Source organism: Cottoperca gobio, chromosome 1, assembly GCF_900634415.1.
Source record: "Cottoperca gobio chromosome 1, fCotGob3.1, whole genome shotgun sequence".
NCBI classification, from domain to species: Eukaryota; Metazoa; Chordata; class Actinopteri; order Perciformes; family Bovichtidae; genus Cottoperca; species Cottoperca gobio.
Window position 1 is genome coordinate 1,136,043 of NC_041355.1, and position 18,039 is coordinate 1,154,081.

The 18,039-nt window shown below is 40.5% G+C and overlaps 1 protein-coding gene and 1 long non-coding RNA gene across 2 annotated transcripts; one reads left to right on the plus strand and one right to left on the minus strand.

The window, feature by feature from the left end:
- Positions 1-620: 620 nt before the first annotated feature.
- Positions 621-5,593, plus strand: rrp36 (ribosomal RNA processing 36). Its single transcript, XM_029428606.1, has 8 exons — positions 621-773; positions 1,967-2,372; positions 2,830-2,962; positions 3,254-3,320; positions 3,396-3,500; positions 3,620-3,709; positions 4,280-4,397; positions 5,001-5,593. The coding sequence occupies exons 2-8, from the start codon at positions 2,000-2,002 to the stop codon at positions 5,138-5,140; spliced, it is 1,026 nt and encodes a 341-aa protein (XP_029284466.1). The 5' UTR covers positions 621-773; positions 1,967-1,999; the 3' UTR covers positions 5,141-5,593.
- Positions 5,594-12,172: 6,579 nt separating this feature from the next.
- LOC115006718 (uncharacterized) lies at positions 12,173-17,681 on the minus strand. The gene is made up of 3 exons (XR_003832107.1): positions 17,561-17,681; positions 14,276-14,415; positions 12,173-12,686 (listed from the first exon to the last, which is right to left on the minus strand). It is a non-coding gene; the product is annotated as an uncharacterized LOC115006718 (long non-coding RNA).
- Positions 17,682-18,039: the final 358 nt, after the last annotated feature.

Sequence of the window (18,039 nt, forward strand, 5' to 3'; positions counted from 1 at the left end):
TTTTTGTTGTATGCTTTTATTCATTTATTTAGGCTATTGTTAAGATTTCTATTCATTGTCTTTTATGCATGTTTCTATTTCTTGACTGCATTTAAGTTTGTAATTGCACTGTGTGTTTTCTGTTATTATGTCTGTAAGGCCATTTGTAAGCTTTTTTTTTTAAAGTGAAAAGTTTGTAATATTATTATTAATATTATTGATATTATTATTAAGTAGGCCTACATTTGTGAGGTAGTATTTCCTTTTTATGCTACTTTATACTTCTACTCTACTACATTTTGGATGCCAATATTGTACTTTTTACTCAACTACATTTATGTCGCAGCTTAGTTTGCAGATTCATATTAATAATACTAAATATAATGTAATTGATAAATGATGACGTACCCACGTTTTACGACGCCCGGACATACTTCCGGGTCCGCGTTCATTAATGCGGTGATCGCTGTGTCTGCCCAGCAGAGGGCAGCACCGCGCAGGAAGTTAGTATTTATGCCTACAAAATAATAGTGTAGAAAAAATATATGGTGTAGAAATAATATCTAACTGAAAATAGGATAACAATAAACCTCAACAGACACTGGTGTCATAAATGTGTCTGGATAAAATGGCAGCACATTTGCTCAGTAATCTTGTCCAAAACCGTTGAAACATTTATTTTGAAACCGGAAATTCTTAGTGGCTCTTACCGGAGTGATACTTGCATCTGACGTGCACACACGTGGATAATGGAGCTCAGCAAAACAGGGATTTAATACAAACGTGTTAACCAGGTAATTAAACCTTTATTTGATATCAAACACCGTAGAATAATAATGAAGTCGCCTGTCCCTGATGTTGAGGACATTCCGGTACGCTTTCTGGACTCTCGCTACTGTACTGATGCGAGGCGTCATGACAAACTGAATTGACAATCTGCCGGTTTAAAAAATAATTCCTTTTCAGTGAAGGCTTTTTGTGAATAAAAATAGTAATTTGGAGTTCATACGTTCCCTAGCAATCTAGTTGTTAATTCGGCACGTACATTTGTGACGTAGTGACTATATTACAACGTGTATTTTACATGAGTTGATACCGCTTGATGAGGGTAAACAACGTTAGCGAGAACAAGCTAACAAATCAAAACATGAATATTTCCAAACATTATCTGCCTTAACATTGGGAAAAAATTAGCCCGAATCCAAGTGTAACTCTTGTCGATACCCTAACGTATCTAAACTGAAACGTGAAACGTTTCTACACATCCGAAACAACAAGAAGTCACAAAATGCTGTGTTTTTTTAAAGGGAGTGCTATTAGCAGTAATAGCTAATCTAGTTAGCCGACTAGCCAACAAGTAGCCTATATCGCAGATCCTCTGTTTATGCTCAGTTTATACGCCTACATGAGTGTCGTTTCTATTTAGATTTACATGGTGTTGATTTTTACCTGCCTACCCACCTAACTTAACTAACTTATACATGAATTCCCATGGATTTATGCTAAGAAACTCACCTGCCAACATCCATGGAAGAAGTAATCAGATCGTTTACCTCCAGTAAAAGTACTATTATTACACAACAGGTGAATTTAAAACATTACTTCAGTAAACATCTGTAGGCCTATTAGCAAAGTAGTCATTGTGCAGTGAGATGTTCCCTGTGAGGTTCAGTACATGTGATGCTTCTGGATTAATATTCCTGCTGCATTAATGTGTGTGTTGTGTGTTACTGCTGTACATGTTTAAGGTTGTTCTAATGTTCCCTCCTTTACATCCTGTTGGTAGTGTAATCTCCATCAATGCATCATATTCTATAAGATCATCATATGTTTGTAGCGTCTCTGTCCTGTGAGAACCACGTGTCTCTAAAAAGTCAACTTCCTGCTGATCAAGTACTTTGTTACATTTCACCACTGGAGCTAAGCATCTTGCTCAAGAGCATTTCCCGTCCTAAACCACCATTAATTCTTCCCTTGTTTCCCACAGCTGTCTGCATCTTCCAGAACCACAGAAACCGAGATGAAGGGGAAAGAGAAGCAGCGTCGGGAGCCGGCAGTCTCAAAGAAGAAGAATATGGCGGCGAGCAGCAGTGATGATGAAGACTCCGACGTGGAGAGGAACTTCGCTCTTCTCACTGAGAGAGGAGGAGCAGAGGAGGGAGAGCCGTACCTCGGAGGAGAGGAAGAATTCAGTGATGAAGACGAAGAAGGGTCTGATGGTGGTACCAAAGAACAGGAAGGCGAGGAGGGATCAGAGGCTGGTGAAGAAGAGGGGGCGGTTGAGGAGGATGAAGAGGAGGACGGTGACAGTGAAGCCTCTGAGGAGGATGATGAAGATCCAGAGGAGGCTGGTGGAAGCAGTGAGATCCAGACAAGAGACGACGTTAAGAAAGGTCAGTTTGTCTGCAGAATATTAACTTTAAAGCTGCTAATACACAGAAAGTCGGACACTAATACGGTGACCTCGTGCAGTAAACATTACACCAGCTGTTAATTTAAGTATTGAGGGTTCACTTGATGATGATAATTATTGATGCATTAACGTTGCAGCTGGTAAAGGTGGAGCTCGTTTAAACTACTTTTATATGCTGCTGCGTAGTTTCATCTATAATAATATAAAAGATTAGTAGATTCATATTTGTGTGAATAATTTAAATCTGCAAAGTCACTAAAGCTGTCAGACAAAAGTCGATGAGCAGAAGTTACTGTTATTAAAGAACAAGAACTTTACTACAATACTTTTGTAAATGTACTTGGTTACATTGAAACGGTGACTTCACAGCAGGGAACGTTGAATGACGTATAGTAACCACGACTAAAGTTACACCCTCTGTTCTCCACCCCTCCCAGAACTCTCCAACATGTCCTTCGAGGACATCATGAAGCTTCAGAACAAAGTGGGAACCAAAGTGTACAACGAGATCGCGTACGGCAGCAACAGGAGTCAGGGGTCGAGCAAAAAGAAACGCCTGAACAAGAACAGGTGAGCAGCCGCCGCCTTCAGCTACAGACGGCTGCTTCGCCTTCAGCTACAGACGGCTGCTTCGCCTTTAGCTACAGACGGCTGCTTCGCCTTTAGCTACAGACGGCTGCTTCGCCTTCAGCTACAGACGGCTGCTTCGCCTTTAGCTACAGACGGCTGCTTCGCCTTTAGCTACAGACGGCTGCTTCGCCTTCAGCTACAGACGGCTGCTTCGCCTTCAGCTACAGACGGCTGCTTCGCCTTTCATTTACTCCTTGTGGGGTTTTAGAGTGCGTTTGTTTGTGTTTTCAGGCCGATGGAGATTTCAGCCAAGAGACGGGCTCCGTTCCTCCGTCAGGTCGTCTCCGTCAAGAAACCAGTGAGTGAAAGAAACCTGCAGATTCACACGAGTCTGTGTTCTTATAAATACTTTAATGATTCTGTTTTTACTCAGACGTTGAGAGATCCTCGATTTGACGACCTGTCTGGAGAATACAAACCGGAGATTTTTGAGATGACGTATAAATTCATTAACGACATCAAACACAGAGAGAAGGAGGTGAGAGAGCTGCATCTTCACAATGTTCTGCTTCAGTGTGAACAGAAGCTGGTTCAAACCTAGAACTTCTGTGTCTGTGTTGGACTGAAAAAGAACGTAATCGTGTTGTTTGTCTGCAGATTGTCCAGAAGCAGCTGAAGAAGACTAAGACGAACAACAACAACAACATCCAGAGGAAGGAGAAACTACAGTTCCTCTTGAAGAGGATGGTGAGTCTGATGCCTCATATAAAATGCCCTGACTGTTACTTTAAACCTCTTAAACCCAGTTCAATAATCTGTTATAAAGTACATTTATGTTAAGTAAACACCTTCTCTTCACCTGCAGAGCTGCTTAAAACACAAATATGTCAAATGTATCGATGGAAATCGGTTCCTGTTGAGATCCGATTGTTCTTATCGATGCTTTACGACACATGTGCAATGACGCTACACGCACGCTGTATAATGTTTCATGGCGGAGAGAGAAAAAGCTTTTATCAGGAATCGATAAAAAATCGAATCGATATCATTAAAATCTTACCGACTCCCATCCGTAGTCACATTTCAGTCTCTTCTGTTGCCATGGAGTCGACTCTTATCTCTCTGTTAGTATTTATTTATCTTCTACAAAGGGAGAAAATGCAGCAAATGTTTCTTATATCTGTGAACATCTCTCAGCTTGATGTTCTTCATAATGTAAAGTATCTGAGGACAACCTGCAGCCTTCAGTGCTGCTCGGGTACGACGTCTTGTTAATTGCCTTAATTGCCATGTTTGACCCGTGACTTCTCTCTGCAGGAGAACCAGGAGCGAGCGAGGAAGAGCCGAGAGGAGGAGCGAGAGAGAGAGCTGCAGTTCAAGAGGCAGCAGAGAGAGAGAGCCACTCAGGGCGACCGGCCCTTCTTCCTCAAGAACTGTAAGAACGACTTAGAACAAACTTTCTATTTACTCTTTATTGTCAGCTTTAAGATCCAGAATACGTTTAGTTTTTTTGTTATTGAAAAATGTATTTAAAGTTATAATTCCCATTAGAATGGATTGGAGTCAATTTTAGTAAAATTGTATAATATTTAATGTTTTGAGTAATTTATAACCTTCTCTGGTTGCAACGAATCCAATCATTGTAAACTGAATGTATTTGGGTTCTGGGATGTTGGTCGGACAAAACAAGAAGAATCTTTATACGTTTATATACATTTTATATACGAAAAGATTAATATGAATAATCATAAAATGAAAATAATAATAATTTGCAGTCCTGCCTTTTTAATATACAGAATGTAGTGAAATAAAAGGAATAATTTTACATAAACAATGTGAGTTAAGGGGGATAATGTGTCAGGACGTGTCACATGTGTTGATACAAAGTCAAAATGTGTTTACAAGTACATCAATGCAATCTGTGAAAACTTCTTATGATTGTTTAAATCTTGCGTATTTGATCAAATGATTGAATTTCAAGTGTCAGATCTGCAGAAGCTGAATTCAGTTCAACTCTTCTTTTGTTGTTCTTTTCCAGCTGACAAGAAGAAGCTGCAGCTGGCTGAAAAATACCAGGAGCTTAAGAAGAGCGGCAAACTGGAGAACTTCCTGAGCAAGAAGAGGAAGAGGAACGCTGGGAAGGACCGCAGGAAGCTGCCCAGACAGCTGCAGAACTAGAACTTTCAGTGACACAAAAACACCTGAAGAAGAACCTGCGGAGAGATAAAAGGACCGTCATGAAGCGTCTCCGCCCGCCGGTGGAGCTGCCATTGTTCTTGATGTTGGATGAAGCTTCATCTCTGGTGTCAGAGACTTTTCTCTCACGGTCTTCATAAGTGGGAGGTGTTTGCTCAGTTGCGTAACTGTAAAGTGTGGAACTCGGGTTGTTTTTGCAAACAAATACTGAAGTTTCAGTTGTTGGAGAGTCCCTGAATGCACCACGAGTGAGACGTTCAGTCTCTGAGATGCAGTTAGAAGAAAATGTAACTTTGATCAAGTAACAGAAATTTGACTGAGATGAAGGAACAAACTGTACTGATGGTTGTTTCCCTGCAGATACGTTACGGTCGGGTTGGTTGGGTCATGAATGACATCTGCTACTCTTTTATTTTTAATAAATCTTTAAATGTATGTTGTGTTTTTTTGTGTGTGTGTGTGTGTGTGTGTGTTTGCATTTGATGCGCTTAAAAAAGTAACGTGACATCATCGCCAACGGTGCAAAAGGGTGCTGGAATAAATATTTTAGGATTAATGTAACTTTATATACATACACACAAATGCTGTTTACAGAATGTTTGGATTTCTACTTGGAGAAAAGTATTCAACCAATAGAAATATCTCATTTACATTTACACAATGTTGACGGATTCATTTAAACACTCATTGGATAAATGATCCTGCAGCTCCAGAGTTATGCATCCAGCCTCCAGTGTGATGTGACGACTTCACATGCTGCAGGAGCAATTCAATGTGTAAATGTCACAGAGCGGAGGAGCAGCAGTTTGTTTATGTGGTAAACAAACGAGCAGAATGCAAAGAGAGAGAGACGGCTGCAGCTGATTCAGAACGCTGCTGCTCATTTCTGATCTTCTACATGATGAGCCGCAACTCTCAGGTGGTCTGAGATCTGCTCTCTGTCCCCGGAGACCAAACTAATCAACCTCAGAGAAACCTGCAGGTCCGTAGCATCTCTCACTTCTTTTAAATCAATGAAGAGCTGAATAATTATTCATATCTCACTCAGCGCCTGTATCACGCCTGTCTAATTCTATTTGAGCTGGTTTTTGTTTGTTTTCTTGGCTCTTTACTGTTTTTAAATGTAGCCAAATTAAAACGTCATTTTATAATCTGTTTCTTAAAGCTTTTAATGTTTTCTTTTTGTAAATCACTTTGAGTTGCCTTGTTGTTGAGATGTGCTTTATAAATTAACAGATTCCTGCAGCTGACACTTTGTGAAGTCTGAAGTGCAGTGGTTCAACAGCAGGGGGCGCTAAAGGACAGAGCACTCAAACTGCTACATGACAACGTGAATTCTGAATAAGTGAACCACATGTCAGTCAGTGAAACGGTGAAAAATAAAGAGGACACTTGTCATTCTATTTAAATTAGTAGCAACACATCAGCTCGTGTCATTAATGAGTCTTATAAATAACTTTATCTGCTGCAGCTCGGTTCAGCTCCTCGTGTCAGGACACTCAACTACCAATGATGACACTTCTGTTTTTTACTTTCCCGACACTAATGTCCGCTCTTTGGTAATTGATAAAGACTATAATCTATGTCAGAGGTGAGAATATGTAGGCTACTGTATTTAAGTTTATGCTGCTTTAGGATTATGATTAAGGTTATTGTGACTTTGCAGATTCAGCTTTTACTCTTTTATGAAATATGATACATGAAAATGCTGCTTACATAGTAAAGTATCAGTGATAATAATGAATAGAGGCTAAATAAATAATAATTACAATAAATAAAACTGCAAAACAAATAAATACATAGATAAATAAATAAATGAAACAATGATCTTAGCCGAGGTTTTTTAAACTTTTGCACTCATCACTTTTATGATTTGTGTCACATTTTGCCTTCCTAGGGGTGTCCTGTCTGTCTGTAACTTGTTGTTGTATTGCTGGTGTGTTTTTTCACCAGTCCTCTGTTGAGACTGAGACTCGATGTCGATGAGATTACCTTTCTAAATAAAGGTTAGATGTAAAAAAAGACAGTTTGGTCCATACACACCTGGAGGGAGAAGGTCGACAAGGCAGCAATATCTTGGCAGAACTAATTGACCTGAAGTGATAACAATCCTCAAAGTGGGGGGCACGGCCCCTAGGAAGGGCGCACGCCCCCTAGGAAGGGCGCACGGCCCCGGCCCCTAGGAAGGGCGCACGGCCCCTAGGAAGGGCGCACGGCTCCTAGGAAGAGCGCAGAGCTATTGCAGGGGGGGCACGGCAAGGCTTGAGCCCTGCTAGCATAACATGGACAAGTTTGTGACAGGGCTCCCAGGGGGCGGAGGCTCGAAAATATTCTTATCTACAAAAGGGGGGCCCTTCAGAAAAAGTTTGGGAACTACTGCTCTAACCAATCCTGCTTTGGACTGAGCTTTGAGCTAAATGCTAACATGCTAACAAGGACAATGTTAACATGCTGATGTTTAGCAGGGATGATATTTACCATGTTCACCATCTTAGTTTTGCATTTTAGCATGCTAAACTAAAGGTGTGTGTGTGTGTGTGTGTGTGTGTGTGTGTGTGTGTCTATAAATCCAGCAGTTTAATTCTGTACGGTGGCCTGTAGTGTACAGAAACAGGAAAGCCACATTTTCACAGTAAAAGAAGTAAAAGCGACAGAAATAGAAAACAAGCCTTTAAAACAAAAGGAGTTCACAGAGAGACGCTGCGGTCCAGAGCTGTTACTGTCGTTACGGCTCCTCTGAGCAGAAACAACCCGACCACAAATGACAACAATAGAAAATGTCTTTAACACAGTGAGAAGTGCCAGCGTGCTCAACGTTCAGACGATTCATGAAGTTTCCTCTCGGAGTTCAGTGAAAGCTGCTGTTGGTGCAACAAAAACAGCTTAATAAAAAATAACTAGAGTGGCATGACTTACGTCTTCCTTGATGTGACAAACTGCAGATGGCTTGTTGTCACTTAAACATAAAGACATTAAAATAACCGCCTCGCCGTCAACACGGACATCATCCATGTCCGTGCAAAATGTTATAACTTCTTTAATTTGTCCAATTAGACTTCTGTGTGAAATTGTCAGAATCAACATGTGACTTCTTGGGTTCTTGTGAGGTCACAGTGACCTTTGACCTTTGTCCACCAAATTCTAATCGGTCTAATTCGCCTCCAACCACAGTCGTAGTTTCTGAAAACAAACCCGCAGTATATTACTCCACGAACACACAAGGAAACAAAACAGCCCACAAAGTTCTGCAGTGTCGACACACAGCATCATCATTTCATAGAAATCTTCCAAAAATAAAAATGTAGAAATATGTCGGTTATATATATATATATATATATATATATATATATATATATATATATATATATATATATATATATATATATATATCTCTAATAGTTCAAATCACATTTAAAAAAAAGTAGAAATTGAATAAAAAATACCACGAGCAGGTGAGACATCCTGTAGCAGAGGCATTACACTTCAACTGTTTTAAGTGTGGACATAACTACAGCCACTTCAACTGCTTACAGGAGATCAACTTCAACTATCTCCAGCACTTGCACTTCAACTAAAATGTCAACTGCTCTCATCGCTTTCACATCGACTGACTCTTCAACTACTTCCAGCTGCTTTCAATGCTTTTACTTTAACCGACACTTCAGATCTTTTCTGTGCTTCAACTTGATGTGAACTACATCCACAAGACATCACGTTCATTTGAATCTGTTTAACATGTTAAACCTGCAAGTTTAAAAAGAAATGTTTCATTCAAACAACAGCTCATAACTAACTGTTGTCTGATTTCTCCCGCAACAGGTTTCATCAGCTCTGCTGTCTTTCTTTTAGACTTTCATTCTTTGTTTCTCTCTCGCACCTCGAGGCCCCTCCGGACTCTAAAAGTCAATTAGCGGTTTATAACGAGAACACAGAGCTTTTAAACATTTCTCCACGCTGACTGAATCCTGTTTTCTCTGCTCTCTGACAGGTGGCATTTATCCCATCAGCTCGCCTCACAATCCCCTCTGTCGAACAATGCAGGACAACGTGGGGGCCCGCACGTAGAGGGGGGGGGGCTGCAATAATACAGGGTCTTATATTCATGAGCTGATACAACCCATTCAACCCCAAAACACCCCGCAACCCGTCCAGCGCCCTCCTACCTCTCCTTTGTGTCGCTGCTGTTATAAAAGTTATAAAAGACTCTTCAGTGTTGCTGCTTGTGTGTGTGTGTGTGTGTGTGTGTGTGTGTGCGTGTGTGCGTGTGCGTGTGTGTGTGTGTGTGTGTGTGTGTGTATGTGTGTGTGTCAGCAGTTCTAGAGGATCTTCTTGTGATTTAGTTGATTTAATGTTTCTGTTTTACATAATGATCATTCTAAAATCAAATCATTAAAGAAAAGGATGTTACATTTACCACACAGACAAAAAGTCTAAAAGTTAAAAACAATAAAACAACTATAACGATTTTAATTCCACACTTCAGTAAAAAGATCTGTAAAAGTGACAGAAAGTTCAAGCCAAGTCGTTTTTATTCTCTATCTCTACAGCATGCAGGACATTTCATTTTTAATTTGCAGGTGCACATGCATAAAACTAAATTTAAATGATTTATGAAAACATTTTAATGAGTGGCAGAATGCAAAATGAAATGAAAACATAATTGACAAAATAATTGAAGCTGTACTCCAAAACATAACACCTAAATATTCACATTGAATGTTAAATATTTATTTTCAAATTGGCAAACACACCAATTAGATTGCACAATTTAATTTTAACATTATGAACTCTGGGCTTCCATATATAACAATATGTAAGTTCAGTAGGATATATACCGAGAATGAAATGAAACATTTGTTTAGTAAAGAACACAAATATCTGCACTCGTCACTAAAAGATAAAACCTGAATCCTGCAGGTCGCTCTGCACTTTGTTTCATCAGCTGCAGGAAAAATCCTTCAACCAATCAGGACAGAGCTTTCACCTGAGGCTGACTATTAGCTGCAGCAATGTATTATGGGAAGTGATGTTCAATGCTGCACTACAAGTTCCTTGAGACAGACAGTTCTTCTGCTCACACAGGATGGACTTTATCTTTGAGCGGAGTTGGAGATGAAAGATATCGTTGTTGTCGACTTGAAGTGGCCAAGTGGCCATCGTCGACAGACGGTGCGCCGACTCTCCCCCTCCTCCCCAGGTGAACCCGCCCTCATTCTCCTTTCTCTTCAGCTTCAAGCGTAACGGACGCCTCGTCGGGCCAGAACCCAAACCTTGGCTCTCTTTCCGATTCATGGCCGCTCAAGTCGTCCATTGTTCCTACTGAGACCCTTCAGCGTCATGAATAGCCAATAAAAAGCCCAGAGCTCCTTAAGAAAAGGTGCCCGGAGAGGCAGTGATGGCCTCCATACAGCTCTCAGCATGCAAACCATCTGTTCGCTCGGCCCCCTGCTCGCCGTGTGAAAGGGATAATTGAGTGTTATAGAGAGAAGAGAATAGATCCCTCTGCTGCTGATTTGTATTCTTTAGAAAGAGCCAGGGGTTTCACACCACATCTGCCCCTCAGCTCCATTCAGCCTCATTCACTGTCCCATCAATTAGCACACTCAATTAAGTCCTCATAATCCTTTTACCGACACACAAGGGCTCCATCGAACGCCACGCCCGCCATGGACAAGTTGCAACAAATGAGACTTTAGTGACTGTTTTCTTTGGGAAGAGGGAGGGGAAACAATGCAGACGGATGGCAGTGTGAGTCCTTCAACACCTCATAAGAAGAGTTGATGTTTGAAAAGCTGAGTGTCGCTGCAGCTGGCAGCGAACCGCTGAACGCGGCGGCTGCTGGCAGCGTGAACGAGCTCCCCACTCTATTTGTCGGCCATTGTTCATCAGATTATGAGCTGCCTTTTCACTGCAGTGTTACAATTAATTAGAGGAGGGTTGAATAGAGAGGCAGTCGGTCAGGCACATGCAGGCCGGAGGAGGTCTGTATGCAGAGGAACTGTGAAAACAGACTAAATGCCAACGGTGTCGATCCTGTCACTACTGATGAAAAGCTGCTGGTTTAATCCCCATTAGTGCCGCGTGAGCCGTGACTGATATGAATCTAACAGGTTTAATCTGAGACACAGCACTGAAACACTGTAAAACATATCAATAATATGTAATACTTACATACATTTTAACATAAGATTTAAATTGAGTTCACTGAAACTATAATCTGTATTTCTGTTATTTCATAATAACAGTTTGTTGGGTGTCTCTGGTAGTGAATGTGCCTTCGGCTTTATAAAGTGTTTCAGCTCATCGTTTATCTGTGCAGCACAGTTTCACTGTTCTGGTTCACTCTCAACAATCTCATTGCATTGTTTTAAGAGAAAAAGCTGTAAAAAGGCCGCCGTACCTGCTCAGCAGCAAACAGACACACGACTGGCTGGTGAACAAAGTGAAGCATTTAGCAGCTAAAGAAGCTTCAGGAGGTGGAAGAGACCAAACAAAGAGCTAAAACAGAGAATATTGGACATTCATTCAGTAGGGGGGACACAAACAGACTCCTAATAACTATATTTATGTAAAGTATGTCATGTAGTTCATTGACAATTGTGTACCAAATCAGGTATCATGACTTATGGTATTAGTACTTTTTTGGTCAAACACATTGCCAGAGATATATGTTCTTGCAAAGGGCTCGTCCAGGATTTGAATCAGGGATCCTCTCACACCCGAAGCGAGAATCATACCCCTAGAGTGGAGCCTGATTCTCATGTGCCATTTTGTATCTGTTCTGCAGCTTTTGATCATATCATATTGCCTGAGTTTGCTCAGATTGTCAAGAAATTGTAGACGTTCAAATTTACATTTTCTGGGAACTTTCTTTTCTTCTCTTCCAACTTTGATCGTTTCCTTTCTTTCATCCATGTTGGCTTAATAATTGAGATTCAGAGTTTATTCAGAACCCTGGAAACCAACTAAATAAAACCAACTGTAAACGGCGTGTAAAAGACACAAAGTGCTATGCATAAAAACTGAAGCAAAATTGTCTCAAATTGTACTCAAGGGACTCTCAGGGTCCCCTGTGGGAATTCTGGGGGGCCCCAAAATGAATGCCACTCCCCGGAGGTTTGGTCACATCTCTGTCAGGCTGAATCTTTGGAAGAAGTTTATATGGAGATCCCCAAAAAATTTGTACATAGAATATTTATATTTGAGGAAAAGATGAAGCAGAAGATGAGAAAGACGAAAGAGTTTATGTTGCATTCTAGTTTATGAGAGTATGAGGCAATTTCTTTGTCTCAAATGAGAGTGTCTAAAATAAACCCAAAAGGCTTAACACACACACACACACACACACACACTTAGCCTTGGGAAAAGACTTTAACGCGTCGTAATAAAGCTCTATAGTTGTTTTTATGGATCCCATCTTGTAGCCATAATTGTTCACAACTCCATAAACGAGAGAGAAACGGTCCAGATGGTTCATTAGAGCGCTGAAACCTCCTTTGAGCGTCTTGCTAGCGTCGCAACATGGCATCTAAAATAAGGAGAGAAAACACAAGATAAAGAAAGAGGCAAGATACTGATTACAATGTATAGTCTGCAGTTCACCTAAACCTGCATGTTTTGGTGACAGTGAGACAAACTCTAAACAGAGAGCCTGCCAGCAGATTTAAACCCAGAGACCTAGAAACTGTTGTTTGGTTCATCTCCCAGGATCAGGTAGGAGAATGACAGAAGGGAATTCTTGGTAATAGACCAATTTTAAGGAATGTAACTGGGCTCGTCTGGGATTTGAACCCCAGACCTCTCTCACCCTAAGCAAGAATCACACTCCTAGACCAACGAGCCACTAAGGTCCTTCACTGCTTCAGATTAAGTCTCTGTTTTAATTACTATCACAGTAGAAAAAGCAGCAAATGAAAAATGTTCAGTAGTGCTCCTTTTGCCATCGGTTTGGATGAACAATGCTAATAGTTTCCCCCTGCTTCCAGTCTTTGTGCTAAGCTCCTGGACATTTTGTATAAGTTCTATAGAAAGGTTTAGAGAAATGTGTCGACTCTTACTTCAGTTTGGAAAAGACAAAGTTTATCTTTGATGGTAGCTTATCTTATTTGTGGAGTAGGAGCAGAGTCAGACTGCTCAGACTCGCTTTAATAGTCCATGTCTGAAATGTGGGAATAGTTTATGTATCTTGCTTTATTAAAATCAGTTTATTTGAAGGTTCACAGGTTGTGAAGCTTTAGCATTTACTTTAGATTAGATGCATTTTTATAAAAAAGGGTTAAAAAGATTTGCAAAAACACTTATAATTGCTCTAGACTGTGTTAGTTACAGTTCAACAAATATCTTATTGTTAAACCAAATTTAAAGGGTTATTTTGAGACAAAGAGCACATGTCAGGGATTTGTTCAGGATTTGAACCCTGGACTTCTCACACCCAAAGTGAGAATCATACCCTACCCTCCTTTGTCTCAATCCAAGAATCTTTGAGTCTTTTTTTCTATGTTTTTTAAGCCACATCTCACTTTCTTCTTTTACAAGTGGTTTGCATCTAGTCCGCTTAAACTCTGTCTTTATAGCTAAAAACTCGACTCCAAAGGAAGATACTTCTGTTTATGATAAGGTTTGGTTTCTACAAGATAAATATAACAAGGAAAACTCAAAGCTTTTTGGACAGACTGGACTCTTTTCCCACTTCATAAAATGGACTGTAAACTCTTCAGATGCAGATGCCTCCAGTCCAGCGGGTAGCTTAAGTTACTTTCCAGCTACAAACTGGCCCAAACAACGGCCATTTAGATGAAAGGTTTCCTCCACAGCGTCTTACAGCACTGTGGGAATGAACCTCCTGACCTCTGGCTGTGTTGCCTCGCTCTAACCACTGAGAGACCACAGTCATGTTATCGTGGGATTGTAACCACAGCAGGACATCAGCAAGGAAGAGACGCAGTTCATCTCTTTTTCCTTCTTATCAGCATCGACACTTTCCTCTCCCATATCTAACACAGTGTTTCACTTCAACAGGAGTGCACTGCATGTCGAGTGTAAACTGGGTGTGTCTTTATTACATGGAAGTGAAGGTTCTGTGTTTGGCAGCATTGAGTGTGAAAGACATTACTGGACCTTGACAGAGTCATGGGAAACCCCTTGTCTCCCTCCAGTCGTCATAAATGTTGTTCTTTATATGGATCTGGAGAGCTGAAGCTCTGAGAGAAACCGCTGTCGATAGAGTCTCCCAGACAGGCGACCTCGATTTCCTCTGCCTGTAGTGTAGAAGAACGCACAAAAATAATTCACATGTAAAAAAGCCCATTGTATTTCATAGGGATGTGCAGATCAACTTTGCTTTGGCACTTTCTGGTGCGACTGTTAAGGGCAGAAACATTTCAAACGTGTGAATCATGGTATCTGTGGTTTTAAGTCTTTCTACTGTGATGCCTAAAACATTAACAACTGAACTTTTATAAGTAAACTGTACCAGTGTTTGTATATCAAAATCTCCAGTAGCAACTGTGACAAAATAATTGAAAATGTCTAATAGAAGGTTAGAAATTGTCTAACACACTGTCTAACTTGCGAAATAACGACTTGTCCCTCTCCTATACGCAAATAGATTTGCAAAATCTCGAATTCTCCTCTTAAAGAATAAAAGTCCTTTTCTAATCCGTCTCAGGTTCTGGTTGACATTCACAGTGTGAGTCACAGATGTAACTGATGAGCTGTGATGCAGCAGCCAGTCGGTCTGTTGAAGGTCACGCAGACTCTCAGTATAACTGAATATTTTCCTCAGTGAGTTCTCAGTGAGTGAGCTGGCAGCTTTGAAGTGACGTAGACTGATGTGCACAGCTCTACCTGTAACTGTATCCCCTGTTACATTGTGTGGTTGCATGTTGCATTGTTTGGTTTTAATTAGGGCTGTCAAACAATAAAAAAAAGAAAATCTAATTAATTACATGCTATATATCAATATTTGCTGTCGGCGTTCCGGTACGAGGGGGGGTGCTGTCGGAGCTGCAAAGTTGGCAAAATCGCGAAGAGCGCGATTAATCTGCGTTAATTTTTTTGTCGCATTATTTTTTCTGTGATTAATTAATCGAAATTAACGCGCTAATTGGACAGCCTTAGTTTTAATAAACAAAATAATGTTTTTATGTTTTTTCATCACACATTTTCCTTCATTAAAAGTCCTTTATTGGCTTTAATATCAAGTTTATTGACGGTAACTTGACATTGATCACAAAAAAATAATAATGAAACTAATATTTCTGTTGCGAATAAAAGGGGTTAGTACGACATGGTTCTATTTTTATACTGATGAAATTATAGCTGTGAAAAGGAAACATTATTACTATGTACAGTATGTTATCGTTGTAGGATAGTTATTTTAGTTTAACACCCATTATGTTTTATTCCCGAAGTGAGACAAAAGATCAACACACTGTACTGATGTACTGTACTCCCATGGAATGGAATTTAACAAAGCAACGTTTAACAGAAAGAAATATATAGGGGACAAAGCATGTTTCTATGAAAAGGGCAAAAATTTAACAACTATTGTACAAGAACATATTAAATCTAATACATCAAATATTCAGTATAATAAAAAGTATAAACCACACAAATCAAAAATACATATACAAATACAAAATATAAATAACAATATATTACTCGCCCAAAAGGGTTTAAACATCAAGGGATCAGAATCTGTATTAAGACCCACAACAGGGAAATCCACACAAACAAAAGAGACACACAAAACATATTCATAATCACATAAGAATAACAATAAGAAAGAAATGTCTGTTTCTAATATAGCTTCATACAAAGTCAGATCCTGAGGTGAGAGGGTGTTGAGGCTAAAGAACGTTTAGACACACTGACCCCCAGAAGGCTTTTTATTTCTCTGGATGAGGATTTTTGGAGTGAAGCTGCACCTGACAGACAAAAGCATCCTCGACAGTCCAGACAGAAGCGAAGGATGTAAAGAACATCTCACAGACATGACGTGAGCCGAATGCCCTGATGAGACAGCGTGGGAGACTGTGGTCTGCAGACTCATTAAAGGGCTGAATGAGTCCAGGGAGAAGCTTTTGACGCTCCTGACTCAGGCGTCTGCTGCTGTGTTCCCATGTCTTGCTTTAAATAAAAAATAAAAACAACCCTCTTCTTCTTATCTGCAGCCGCCTGAGTCGAGGTGAGAGTGAGTCAGAGCAGCAGTGATCGTCTGACGCTGCCGTCACTGTTTGAGATACAGTCTGCAGGTTACAGTCTGTGTTTACGCTCCGCAGCCTGCGCAGAGTCGCTGCACACGTCCACTTATTCTCCACATCAGTGGCTGCTAAACGTTTCCTGTCATGAAGCTGAATTATTATTTTTCTTAATTGTTCCCCAAATGAATCCGTCTGTCTGTCCCCCCTGTGCTCACATGCCCGCCCTGCCAAGCCTCAGCACCACCTTCCCCCCCCCCAAACTGGCCTGCCTCAGTTTGGGAGCCACTGCTCAAGATTAGAAGTATTAAAAGAACATTTTTTTCAGGCGGAGGAGGTAAGGGCCACATGCATTAAAACAGACATAGGCCTATATTTCTGATGTGATATATGTGATATAAAATGCATTTAACTATGCTAAAGCCTCAGACAGGCTAAATAACAACATAAGACTACTGTTTTCAAAAGTTAGTTCGACGACCCACAAATCACTTATTCAGTCCTTACGGTGCAGGTGAAACAGATATAAATATGAATTAAGAATATCTTACAACATTATTAAAACATTTTTACCATTCTTTGCCAGCATAGTTTTCCAAAAATGTACATTTGGTAGTAAAACTCTATTCATTTGATTGACGTATTAATATTTAAAGACGCAATCACAAGTTTCTGGTTTCCCTGGAAAACTATTTATTCCATCTAAATAAGCAATTTGCATTTTCTTGATCTTTGTAAGTTAGTAAATGTGTTTTGACATGTGTGTGTGTGTGTGTGTGTGTGTGTGTGTGTGTGTGTGTGTGTGTGTGTGTGTGTGTTGGTGCAGAAACATGTTGACAGCTGACACAGGAGTTTGTCTTCCAACTGCCTCTTACTTCCACTTGTCAGTCATTCACACCTCTGTATCTGAACTGTGATAACCACAACACACCAGGCGCCACACTACTACACTGTGTGTGTGTGTGCGTGTGCGTGTGCGTGTGCGTGTGCGTGTGCGTGTGCGTGTGCGTGTGCGTGTGCGTGTGCGTGTGCGTGTGCGTGTGCATGCTCATTTATCAGTGCCCTCAAACATGAGTGATGTGAACCTGATTCATTAAACCTTTTCGGATCAATAATTTCTAAGGATTTTGTTAGGTTTAGGAATCAAAGGAATCGGTCATTAAACAAACAGAGTGAACAGGTTTCAGGCCTGTGGGCTCACCAGAGCTTATGAATAGTTGACAGCGTCCTCTGATGGACTTCCATCACATCACAGTTGCCACCTTCAGAAATCAATAACCAGCTCGTCTGCTGCTTTTCATCGAGCTGCTCTGTGGTCAGCAGCTTTTCCTAAAAAAAACCAAAGCTCTCTTCACTGACGGCTGTTTGTAAATGAACTATCCTTTAATGGCAGTTTATTTACACTCTGTAAGGGTTCCTGCTCTCCGTTAAATGTTTATTGTTGTTTGTACTTCCTATTTTATTTTGTTACTTACCTGTTTTCTCTAGTTTCAGTTGTTGCTACTTCCTGCCCCCAGGTGTTCCCAATCTGTTCGTTAGTGTCTCCACCTGTGTCTCGTTGGTTCCTCACACTTCCTGGTGTATTTAGTCTGGGTTTTGTTTGTCTCTCGTTGCCAGTTCGCCTTCGTACCTTCGTTGATATTCAGCGGTTTCCCCTTGTGTTTCCTGCCATCGACTTCT

Coding starts and splice junctions, on each gene's coding strand:
- rrp36 (XM_029428606.1), top strand. CDS start 2,000: ATGAAGGGGAAAGAGAAGCAGCGTCGGGAGCCGGCAGTCTCAAAGAAG. Junction 3,321..3,395: donor TCGTCTCCGTCAAGAAACCA/GTGAGTGAAAGA, acceptor GTTTTTACTCAG/ACGTTGAGAGATCCTCGATT. Junction 3,710..4,279: donor AGTTCCTCTTGAAGAGGATG/GTGAGTCTGATG, acceptor TTCTCTCTGCAG/GAGAACCAGGAGCGAGCGAG.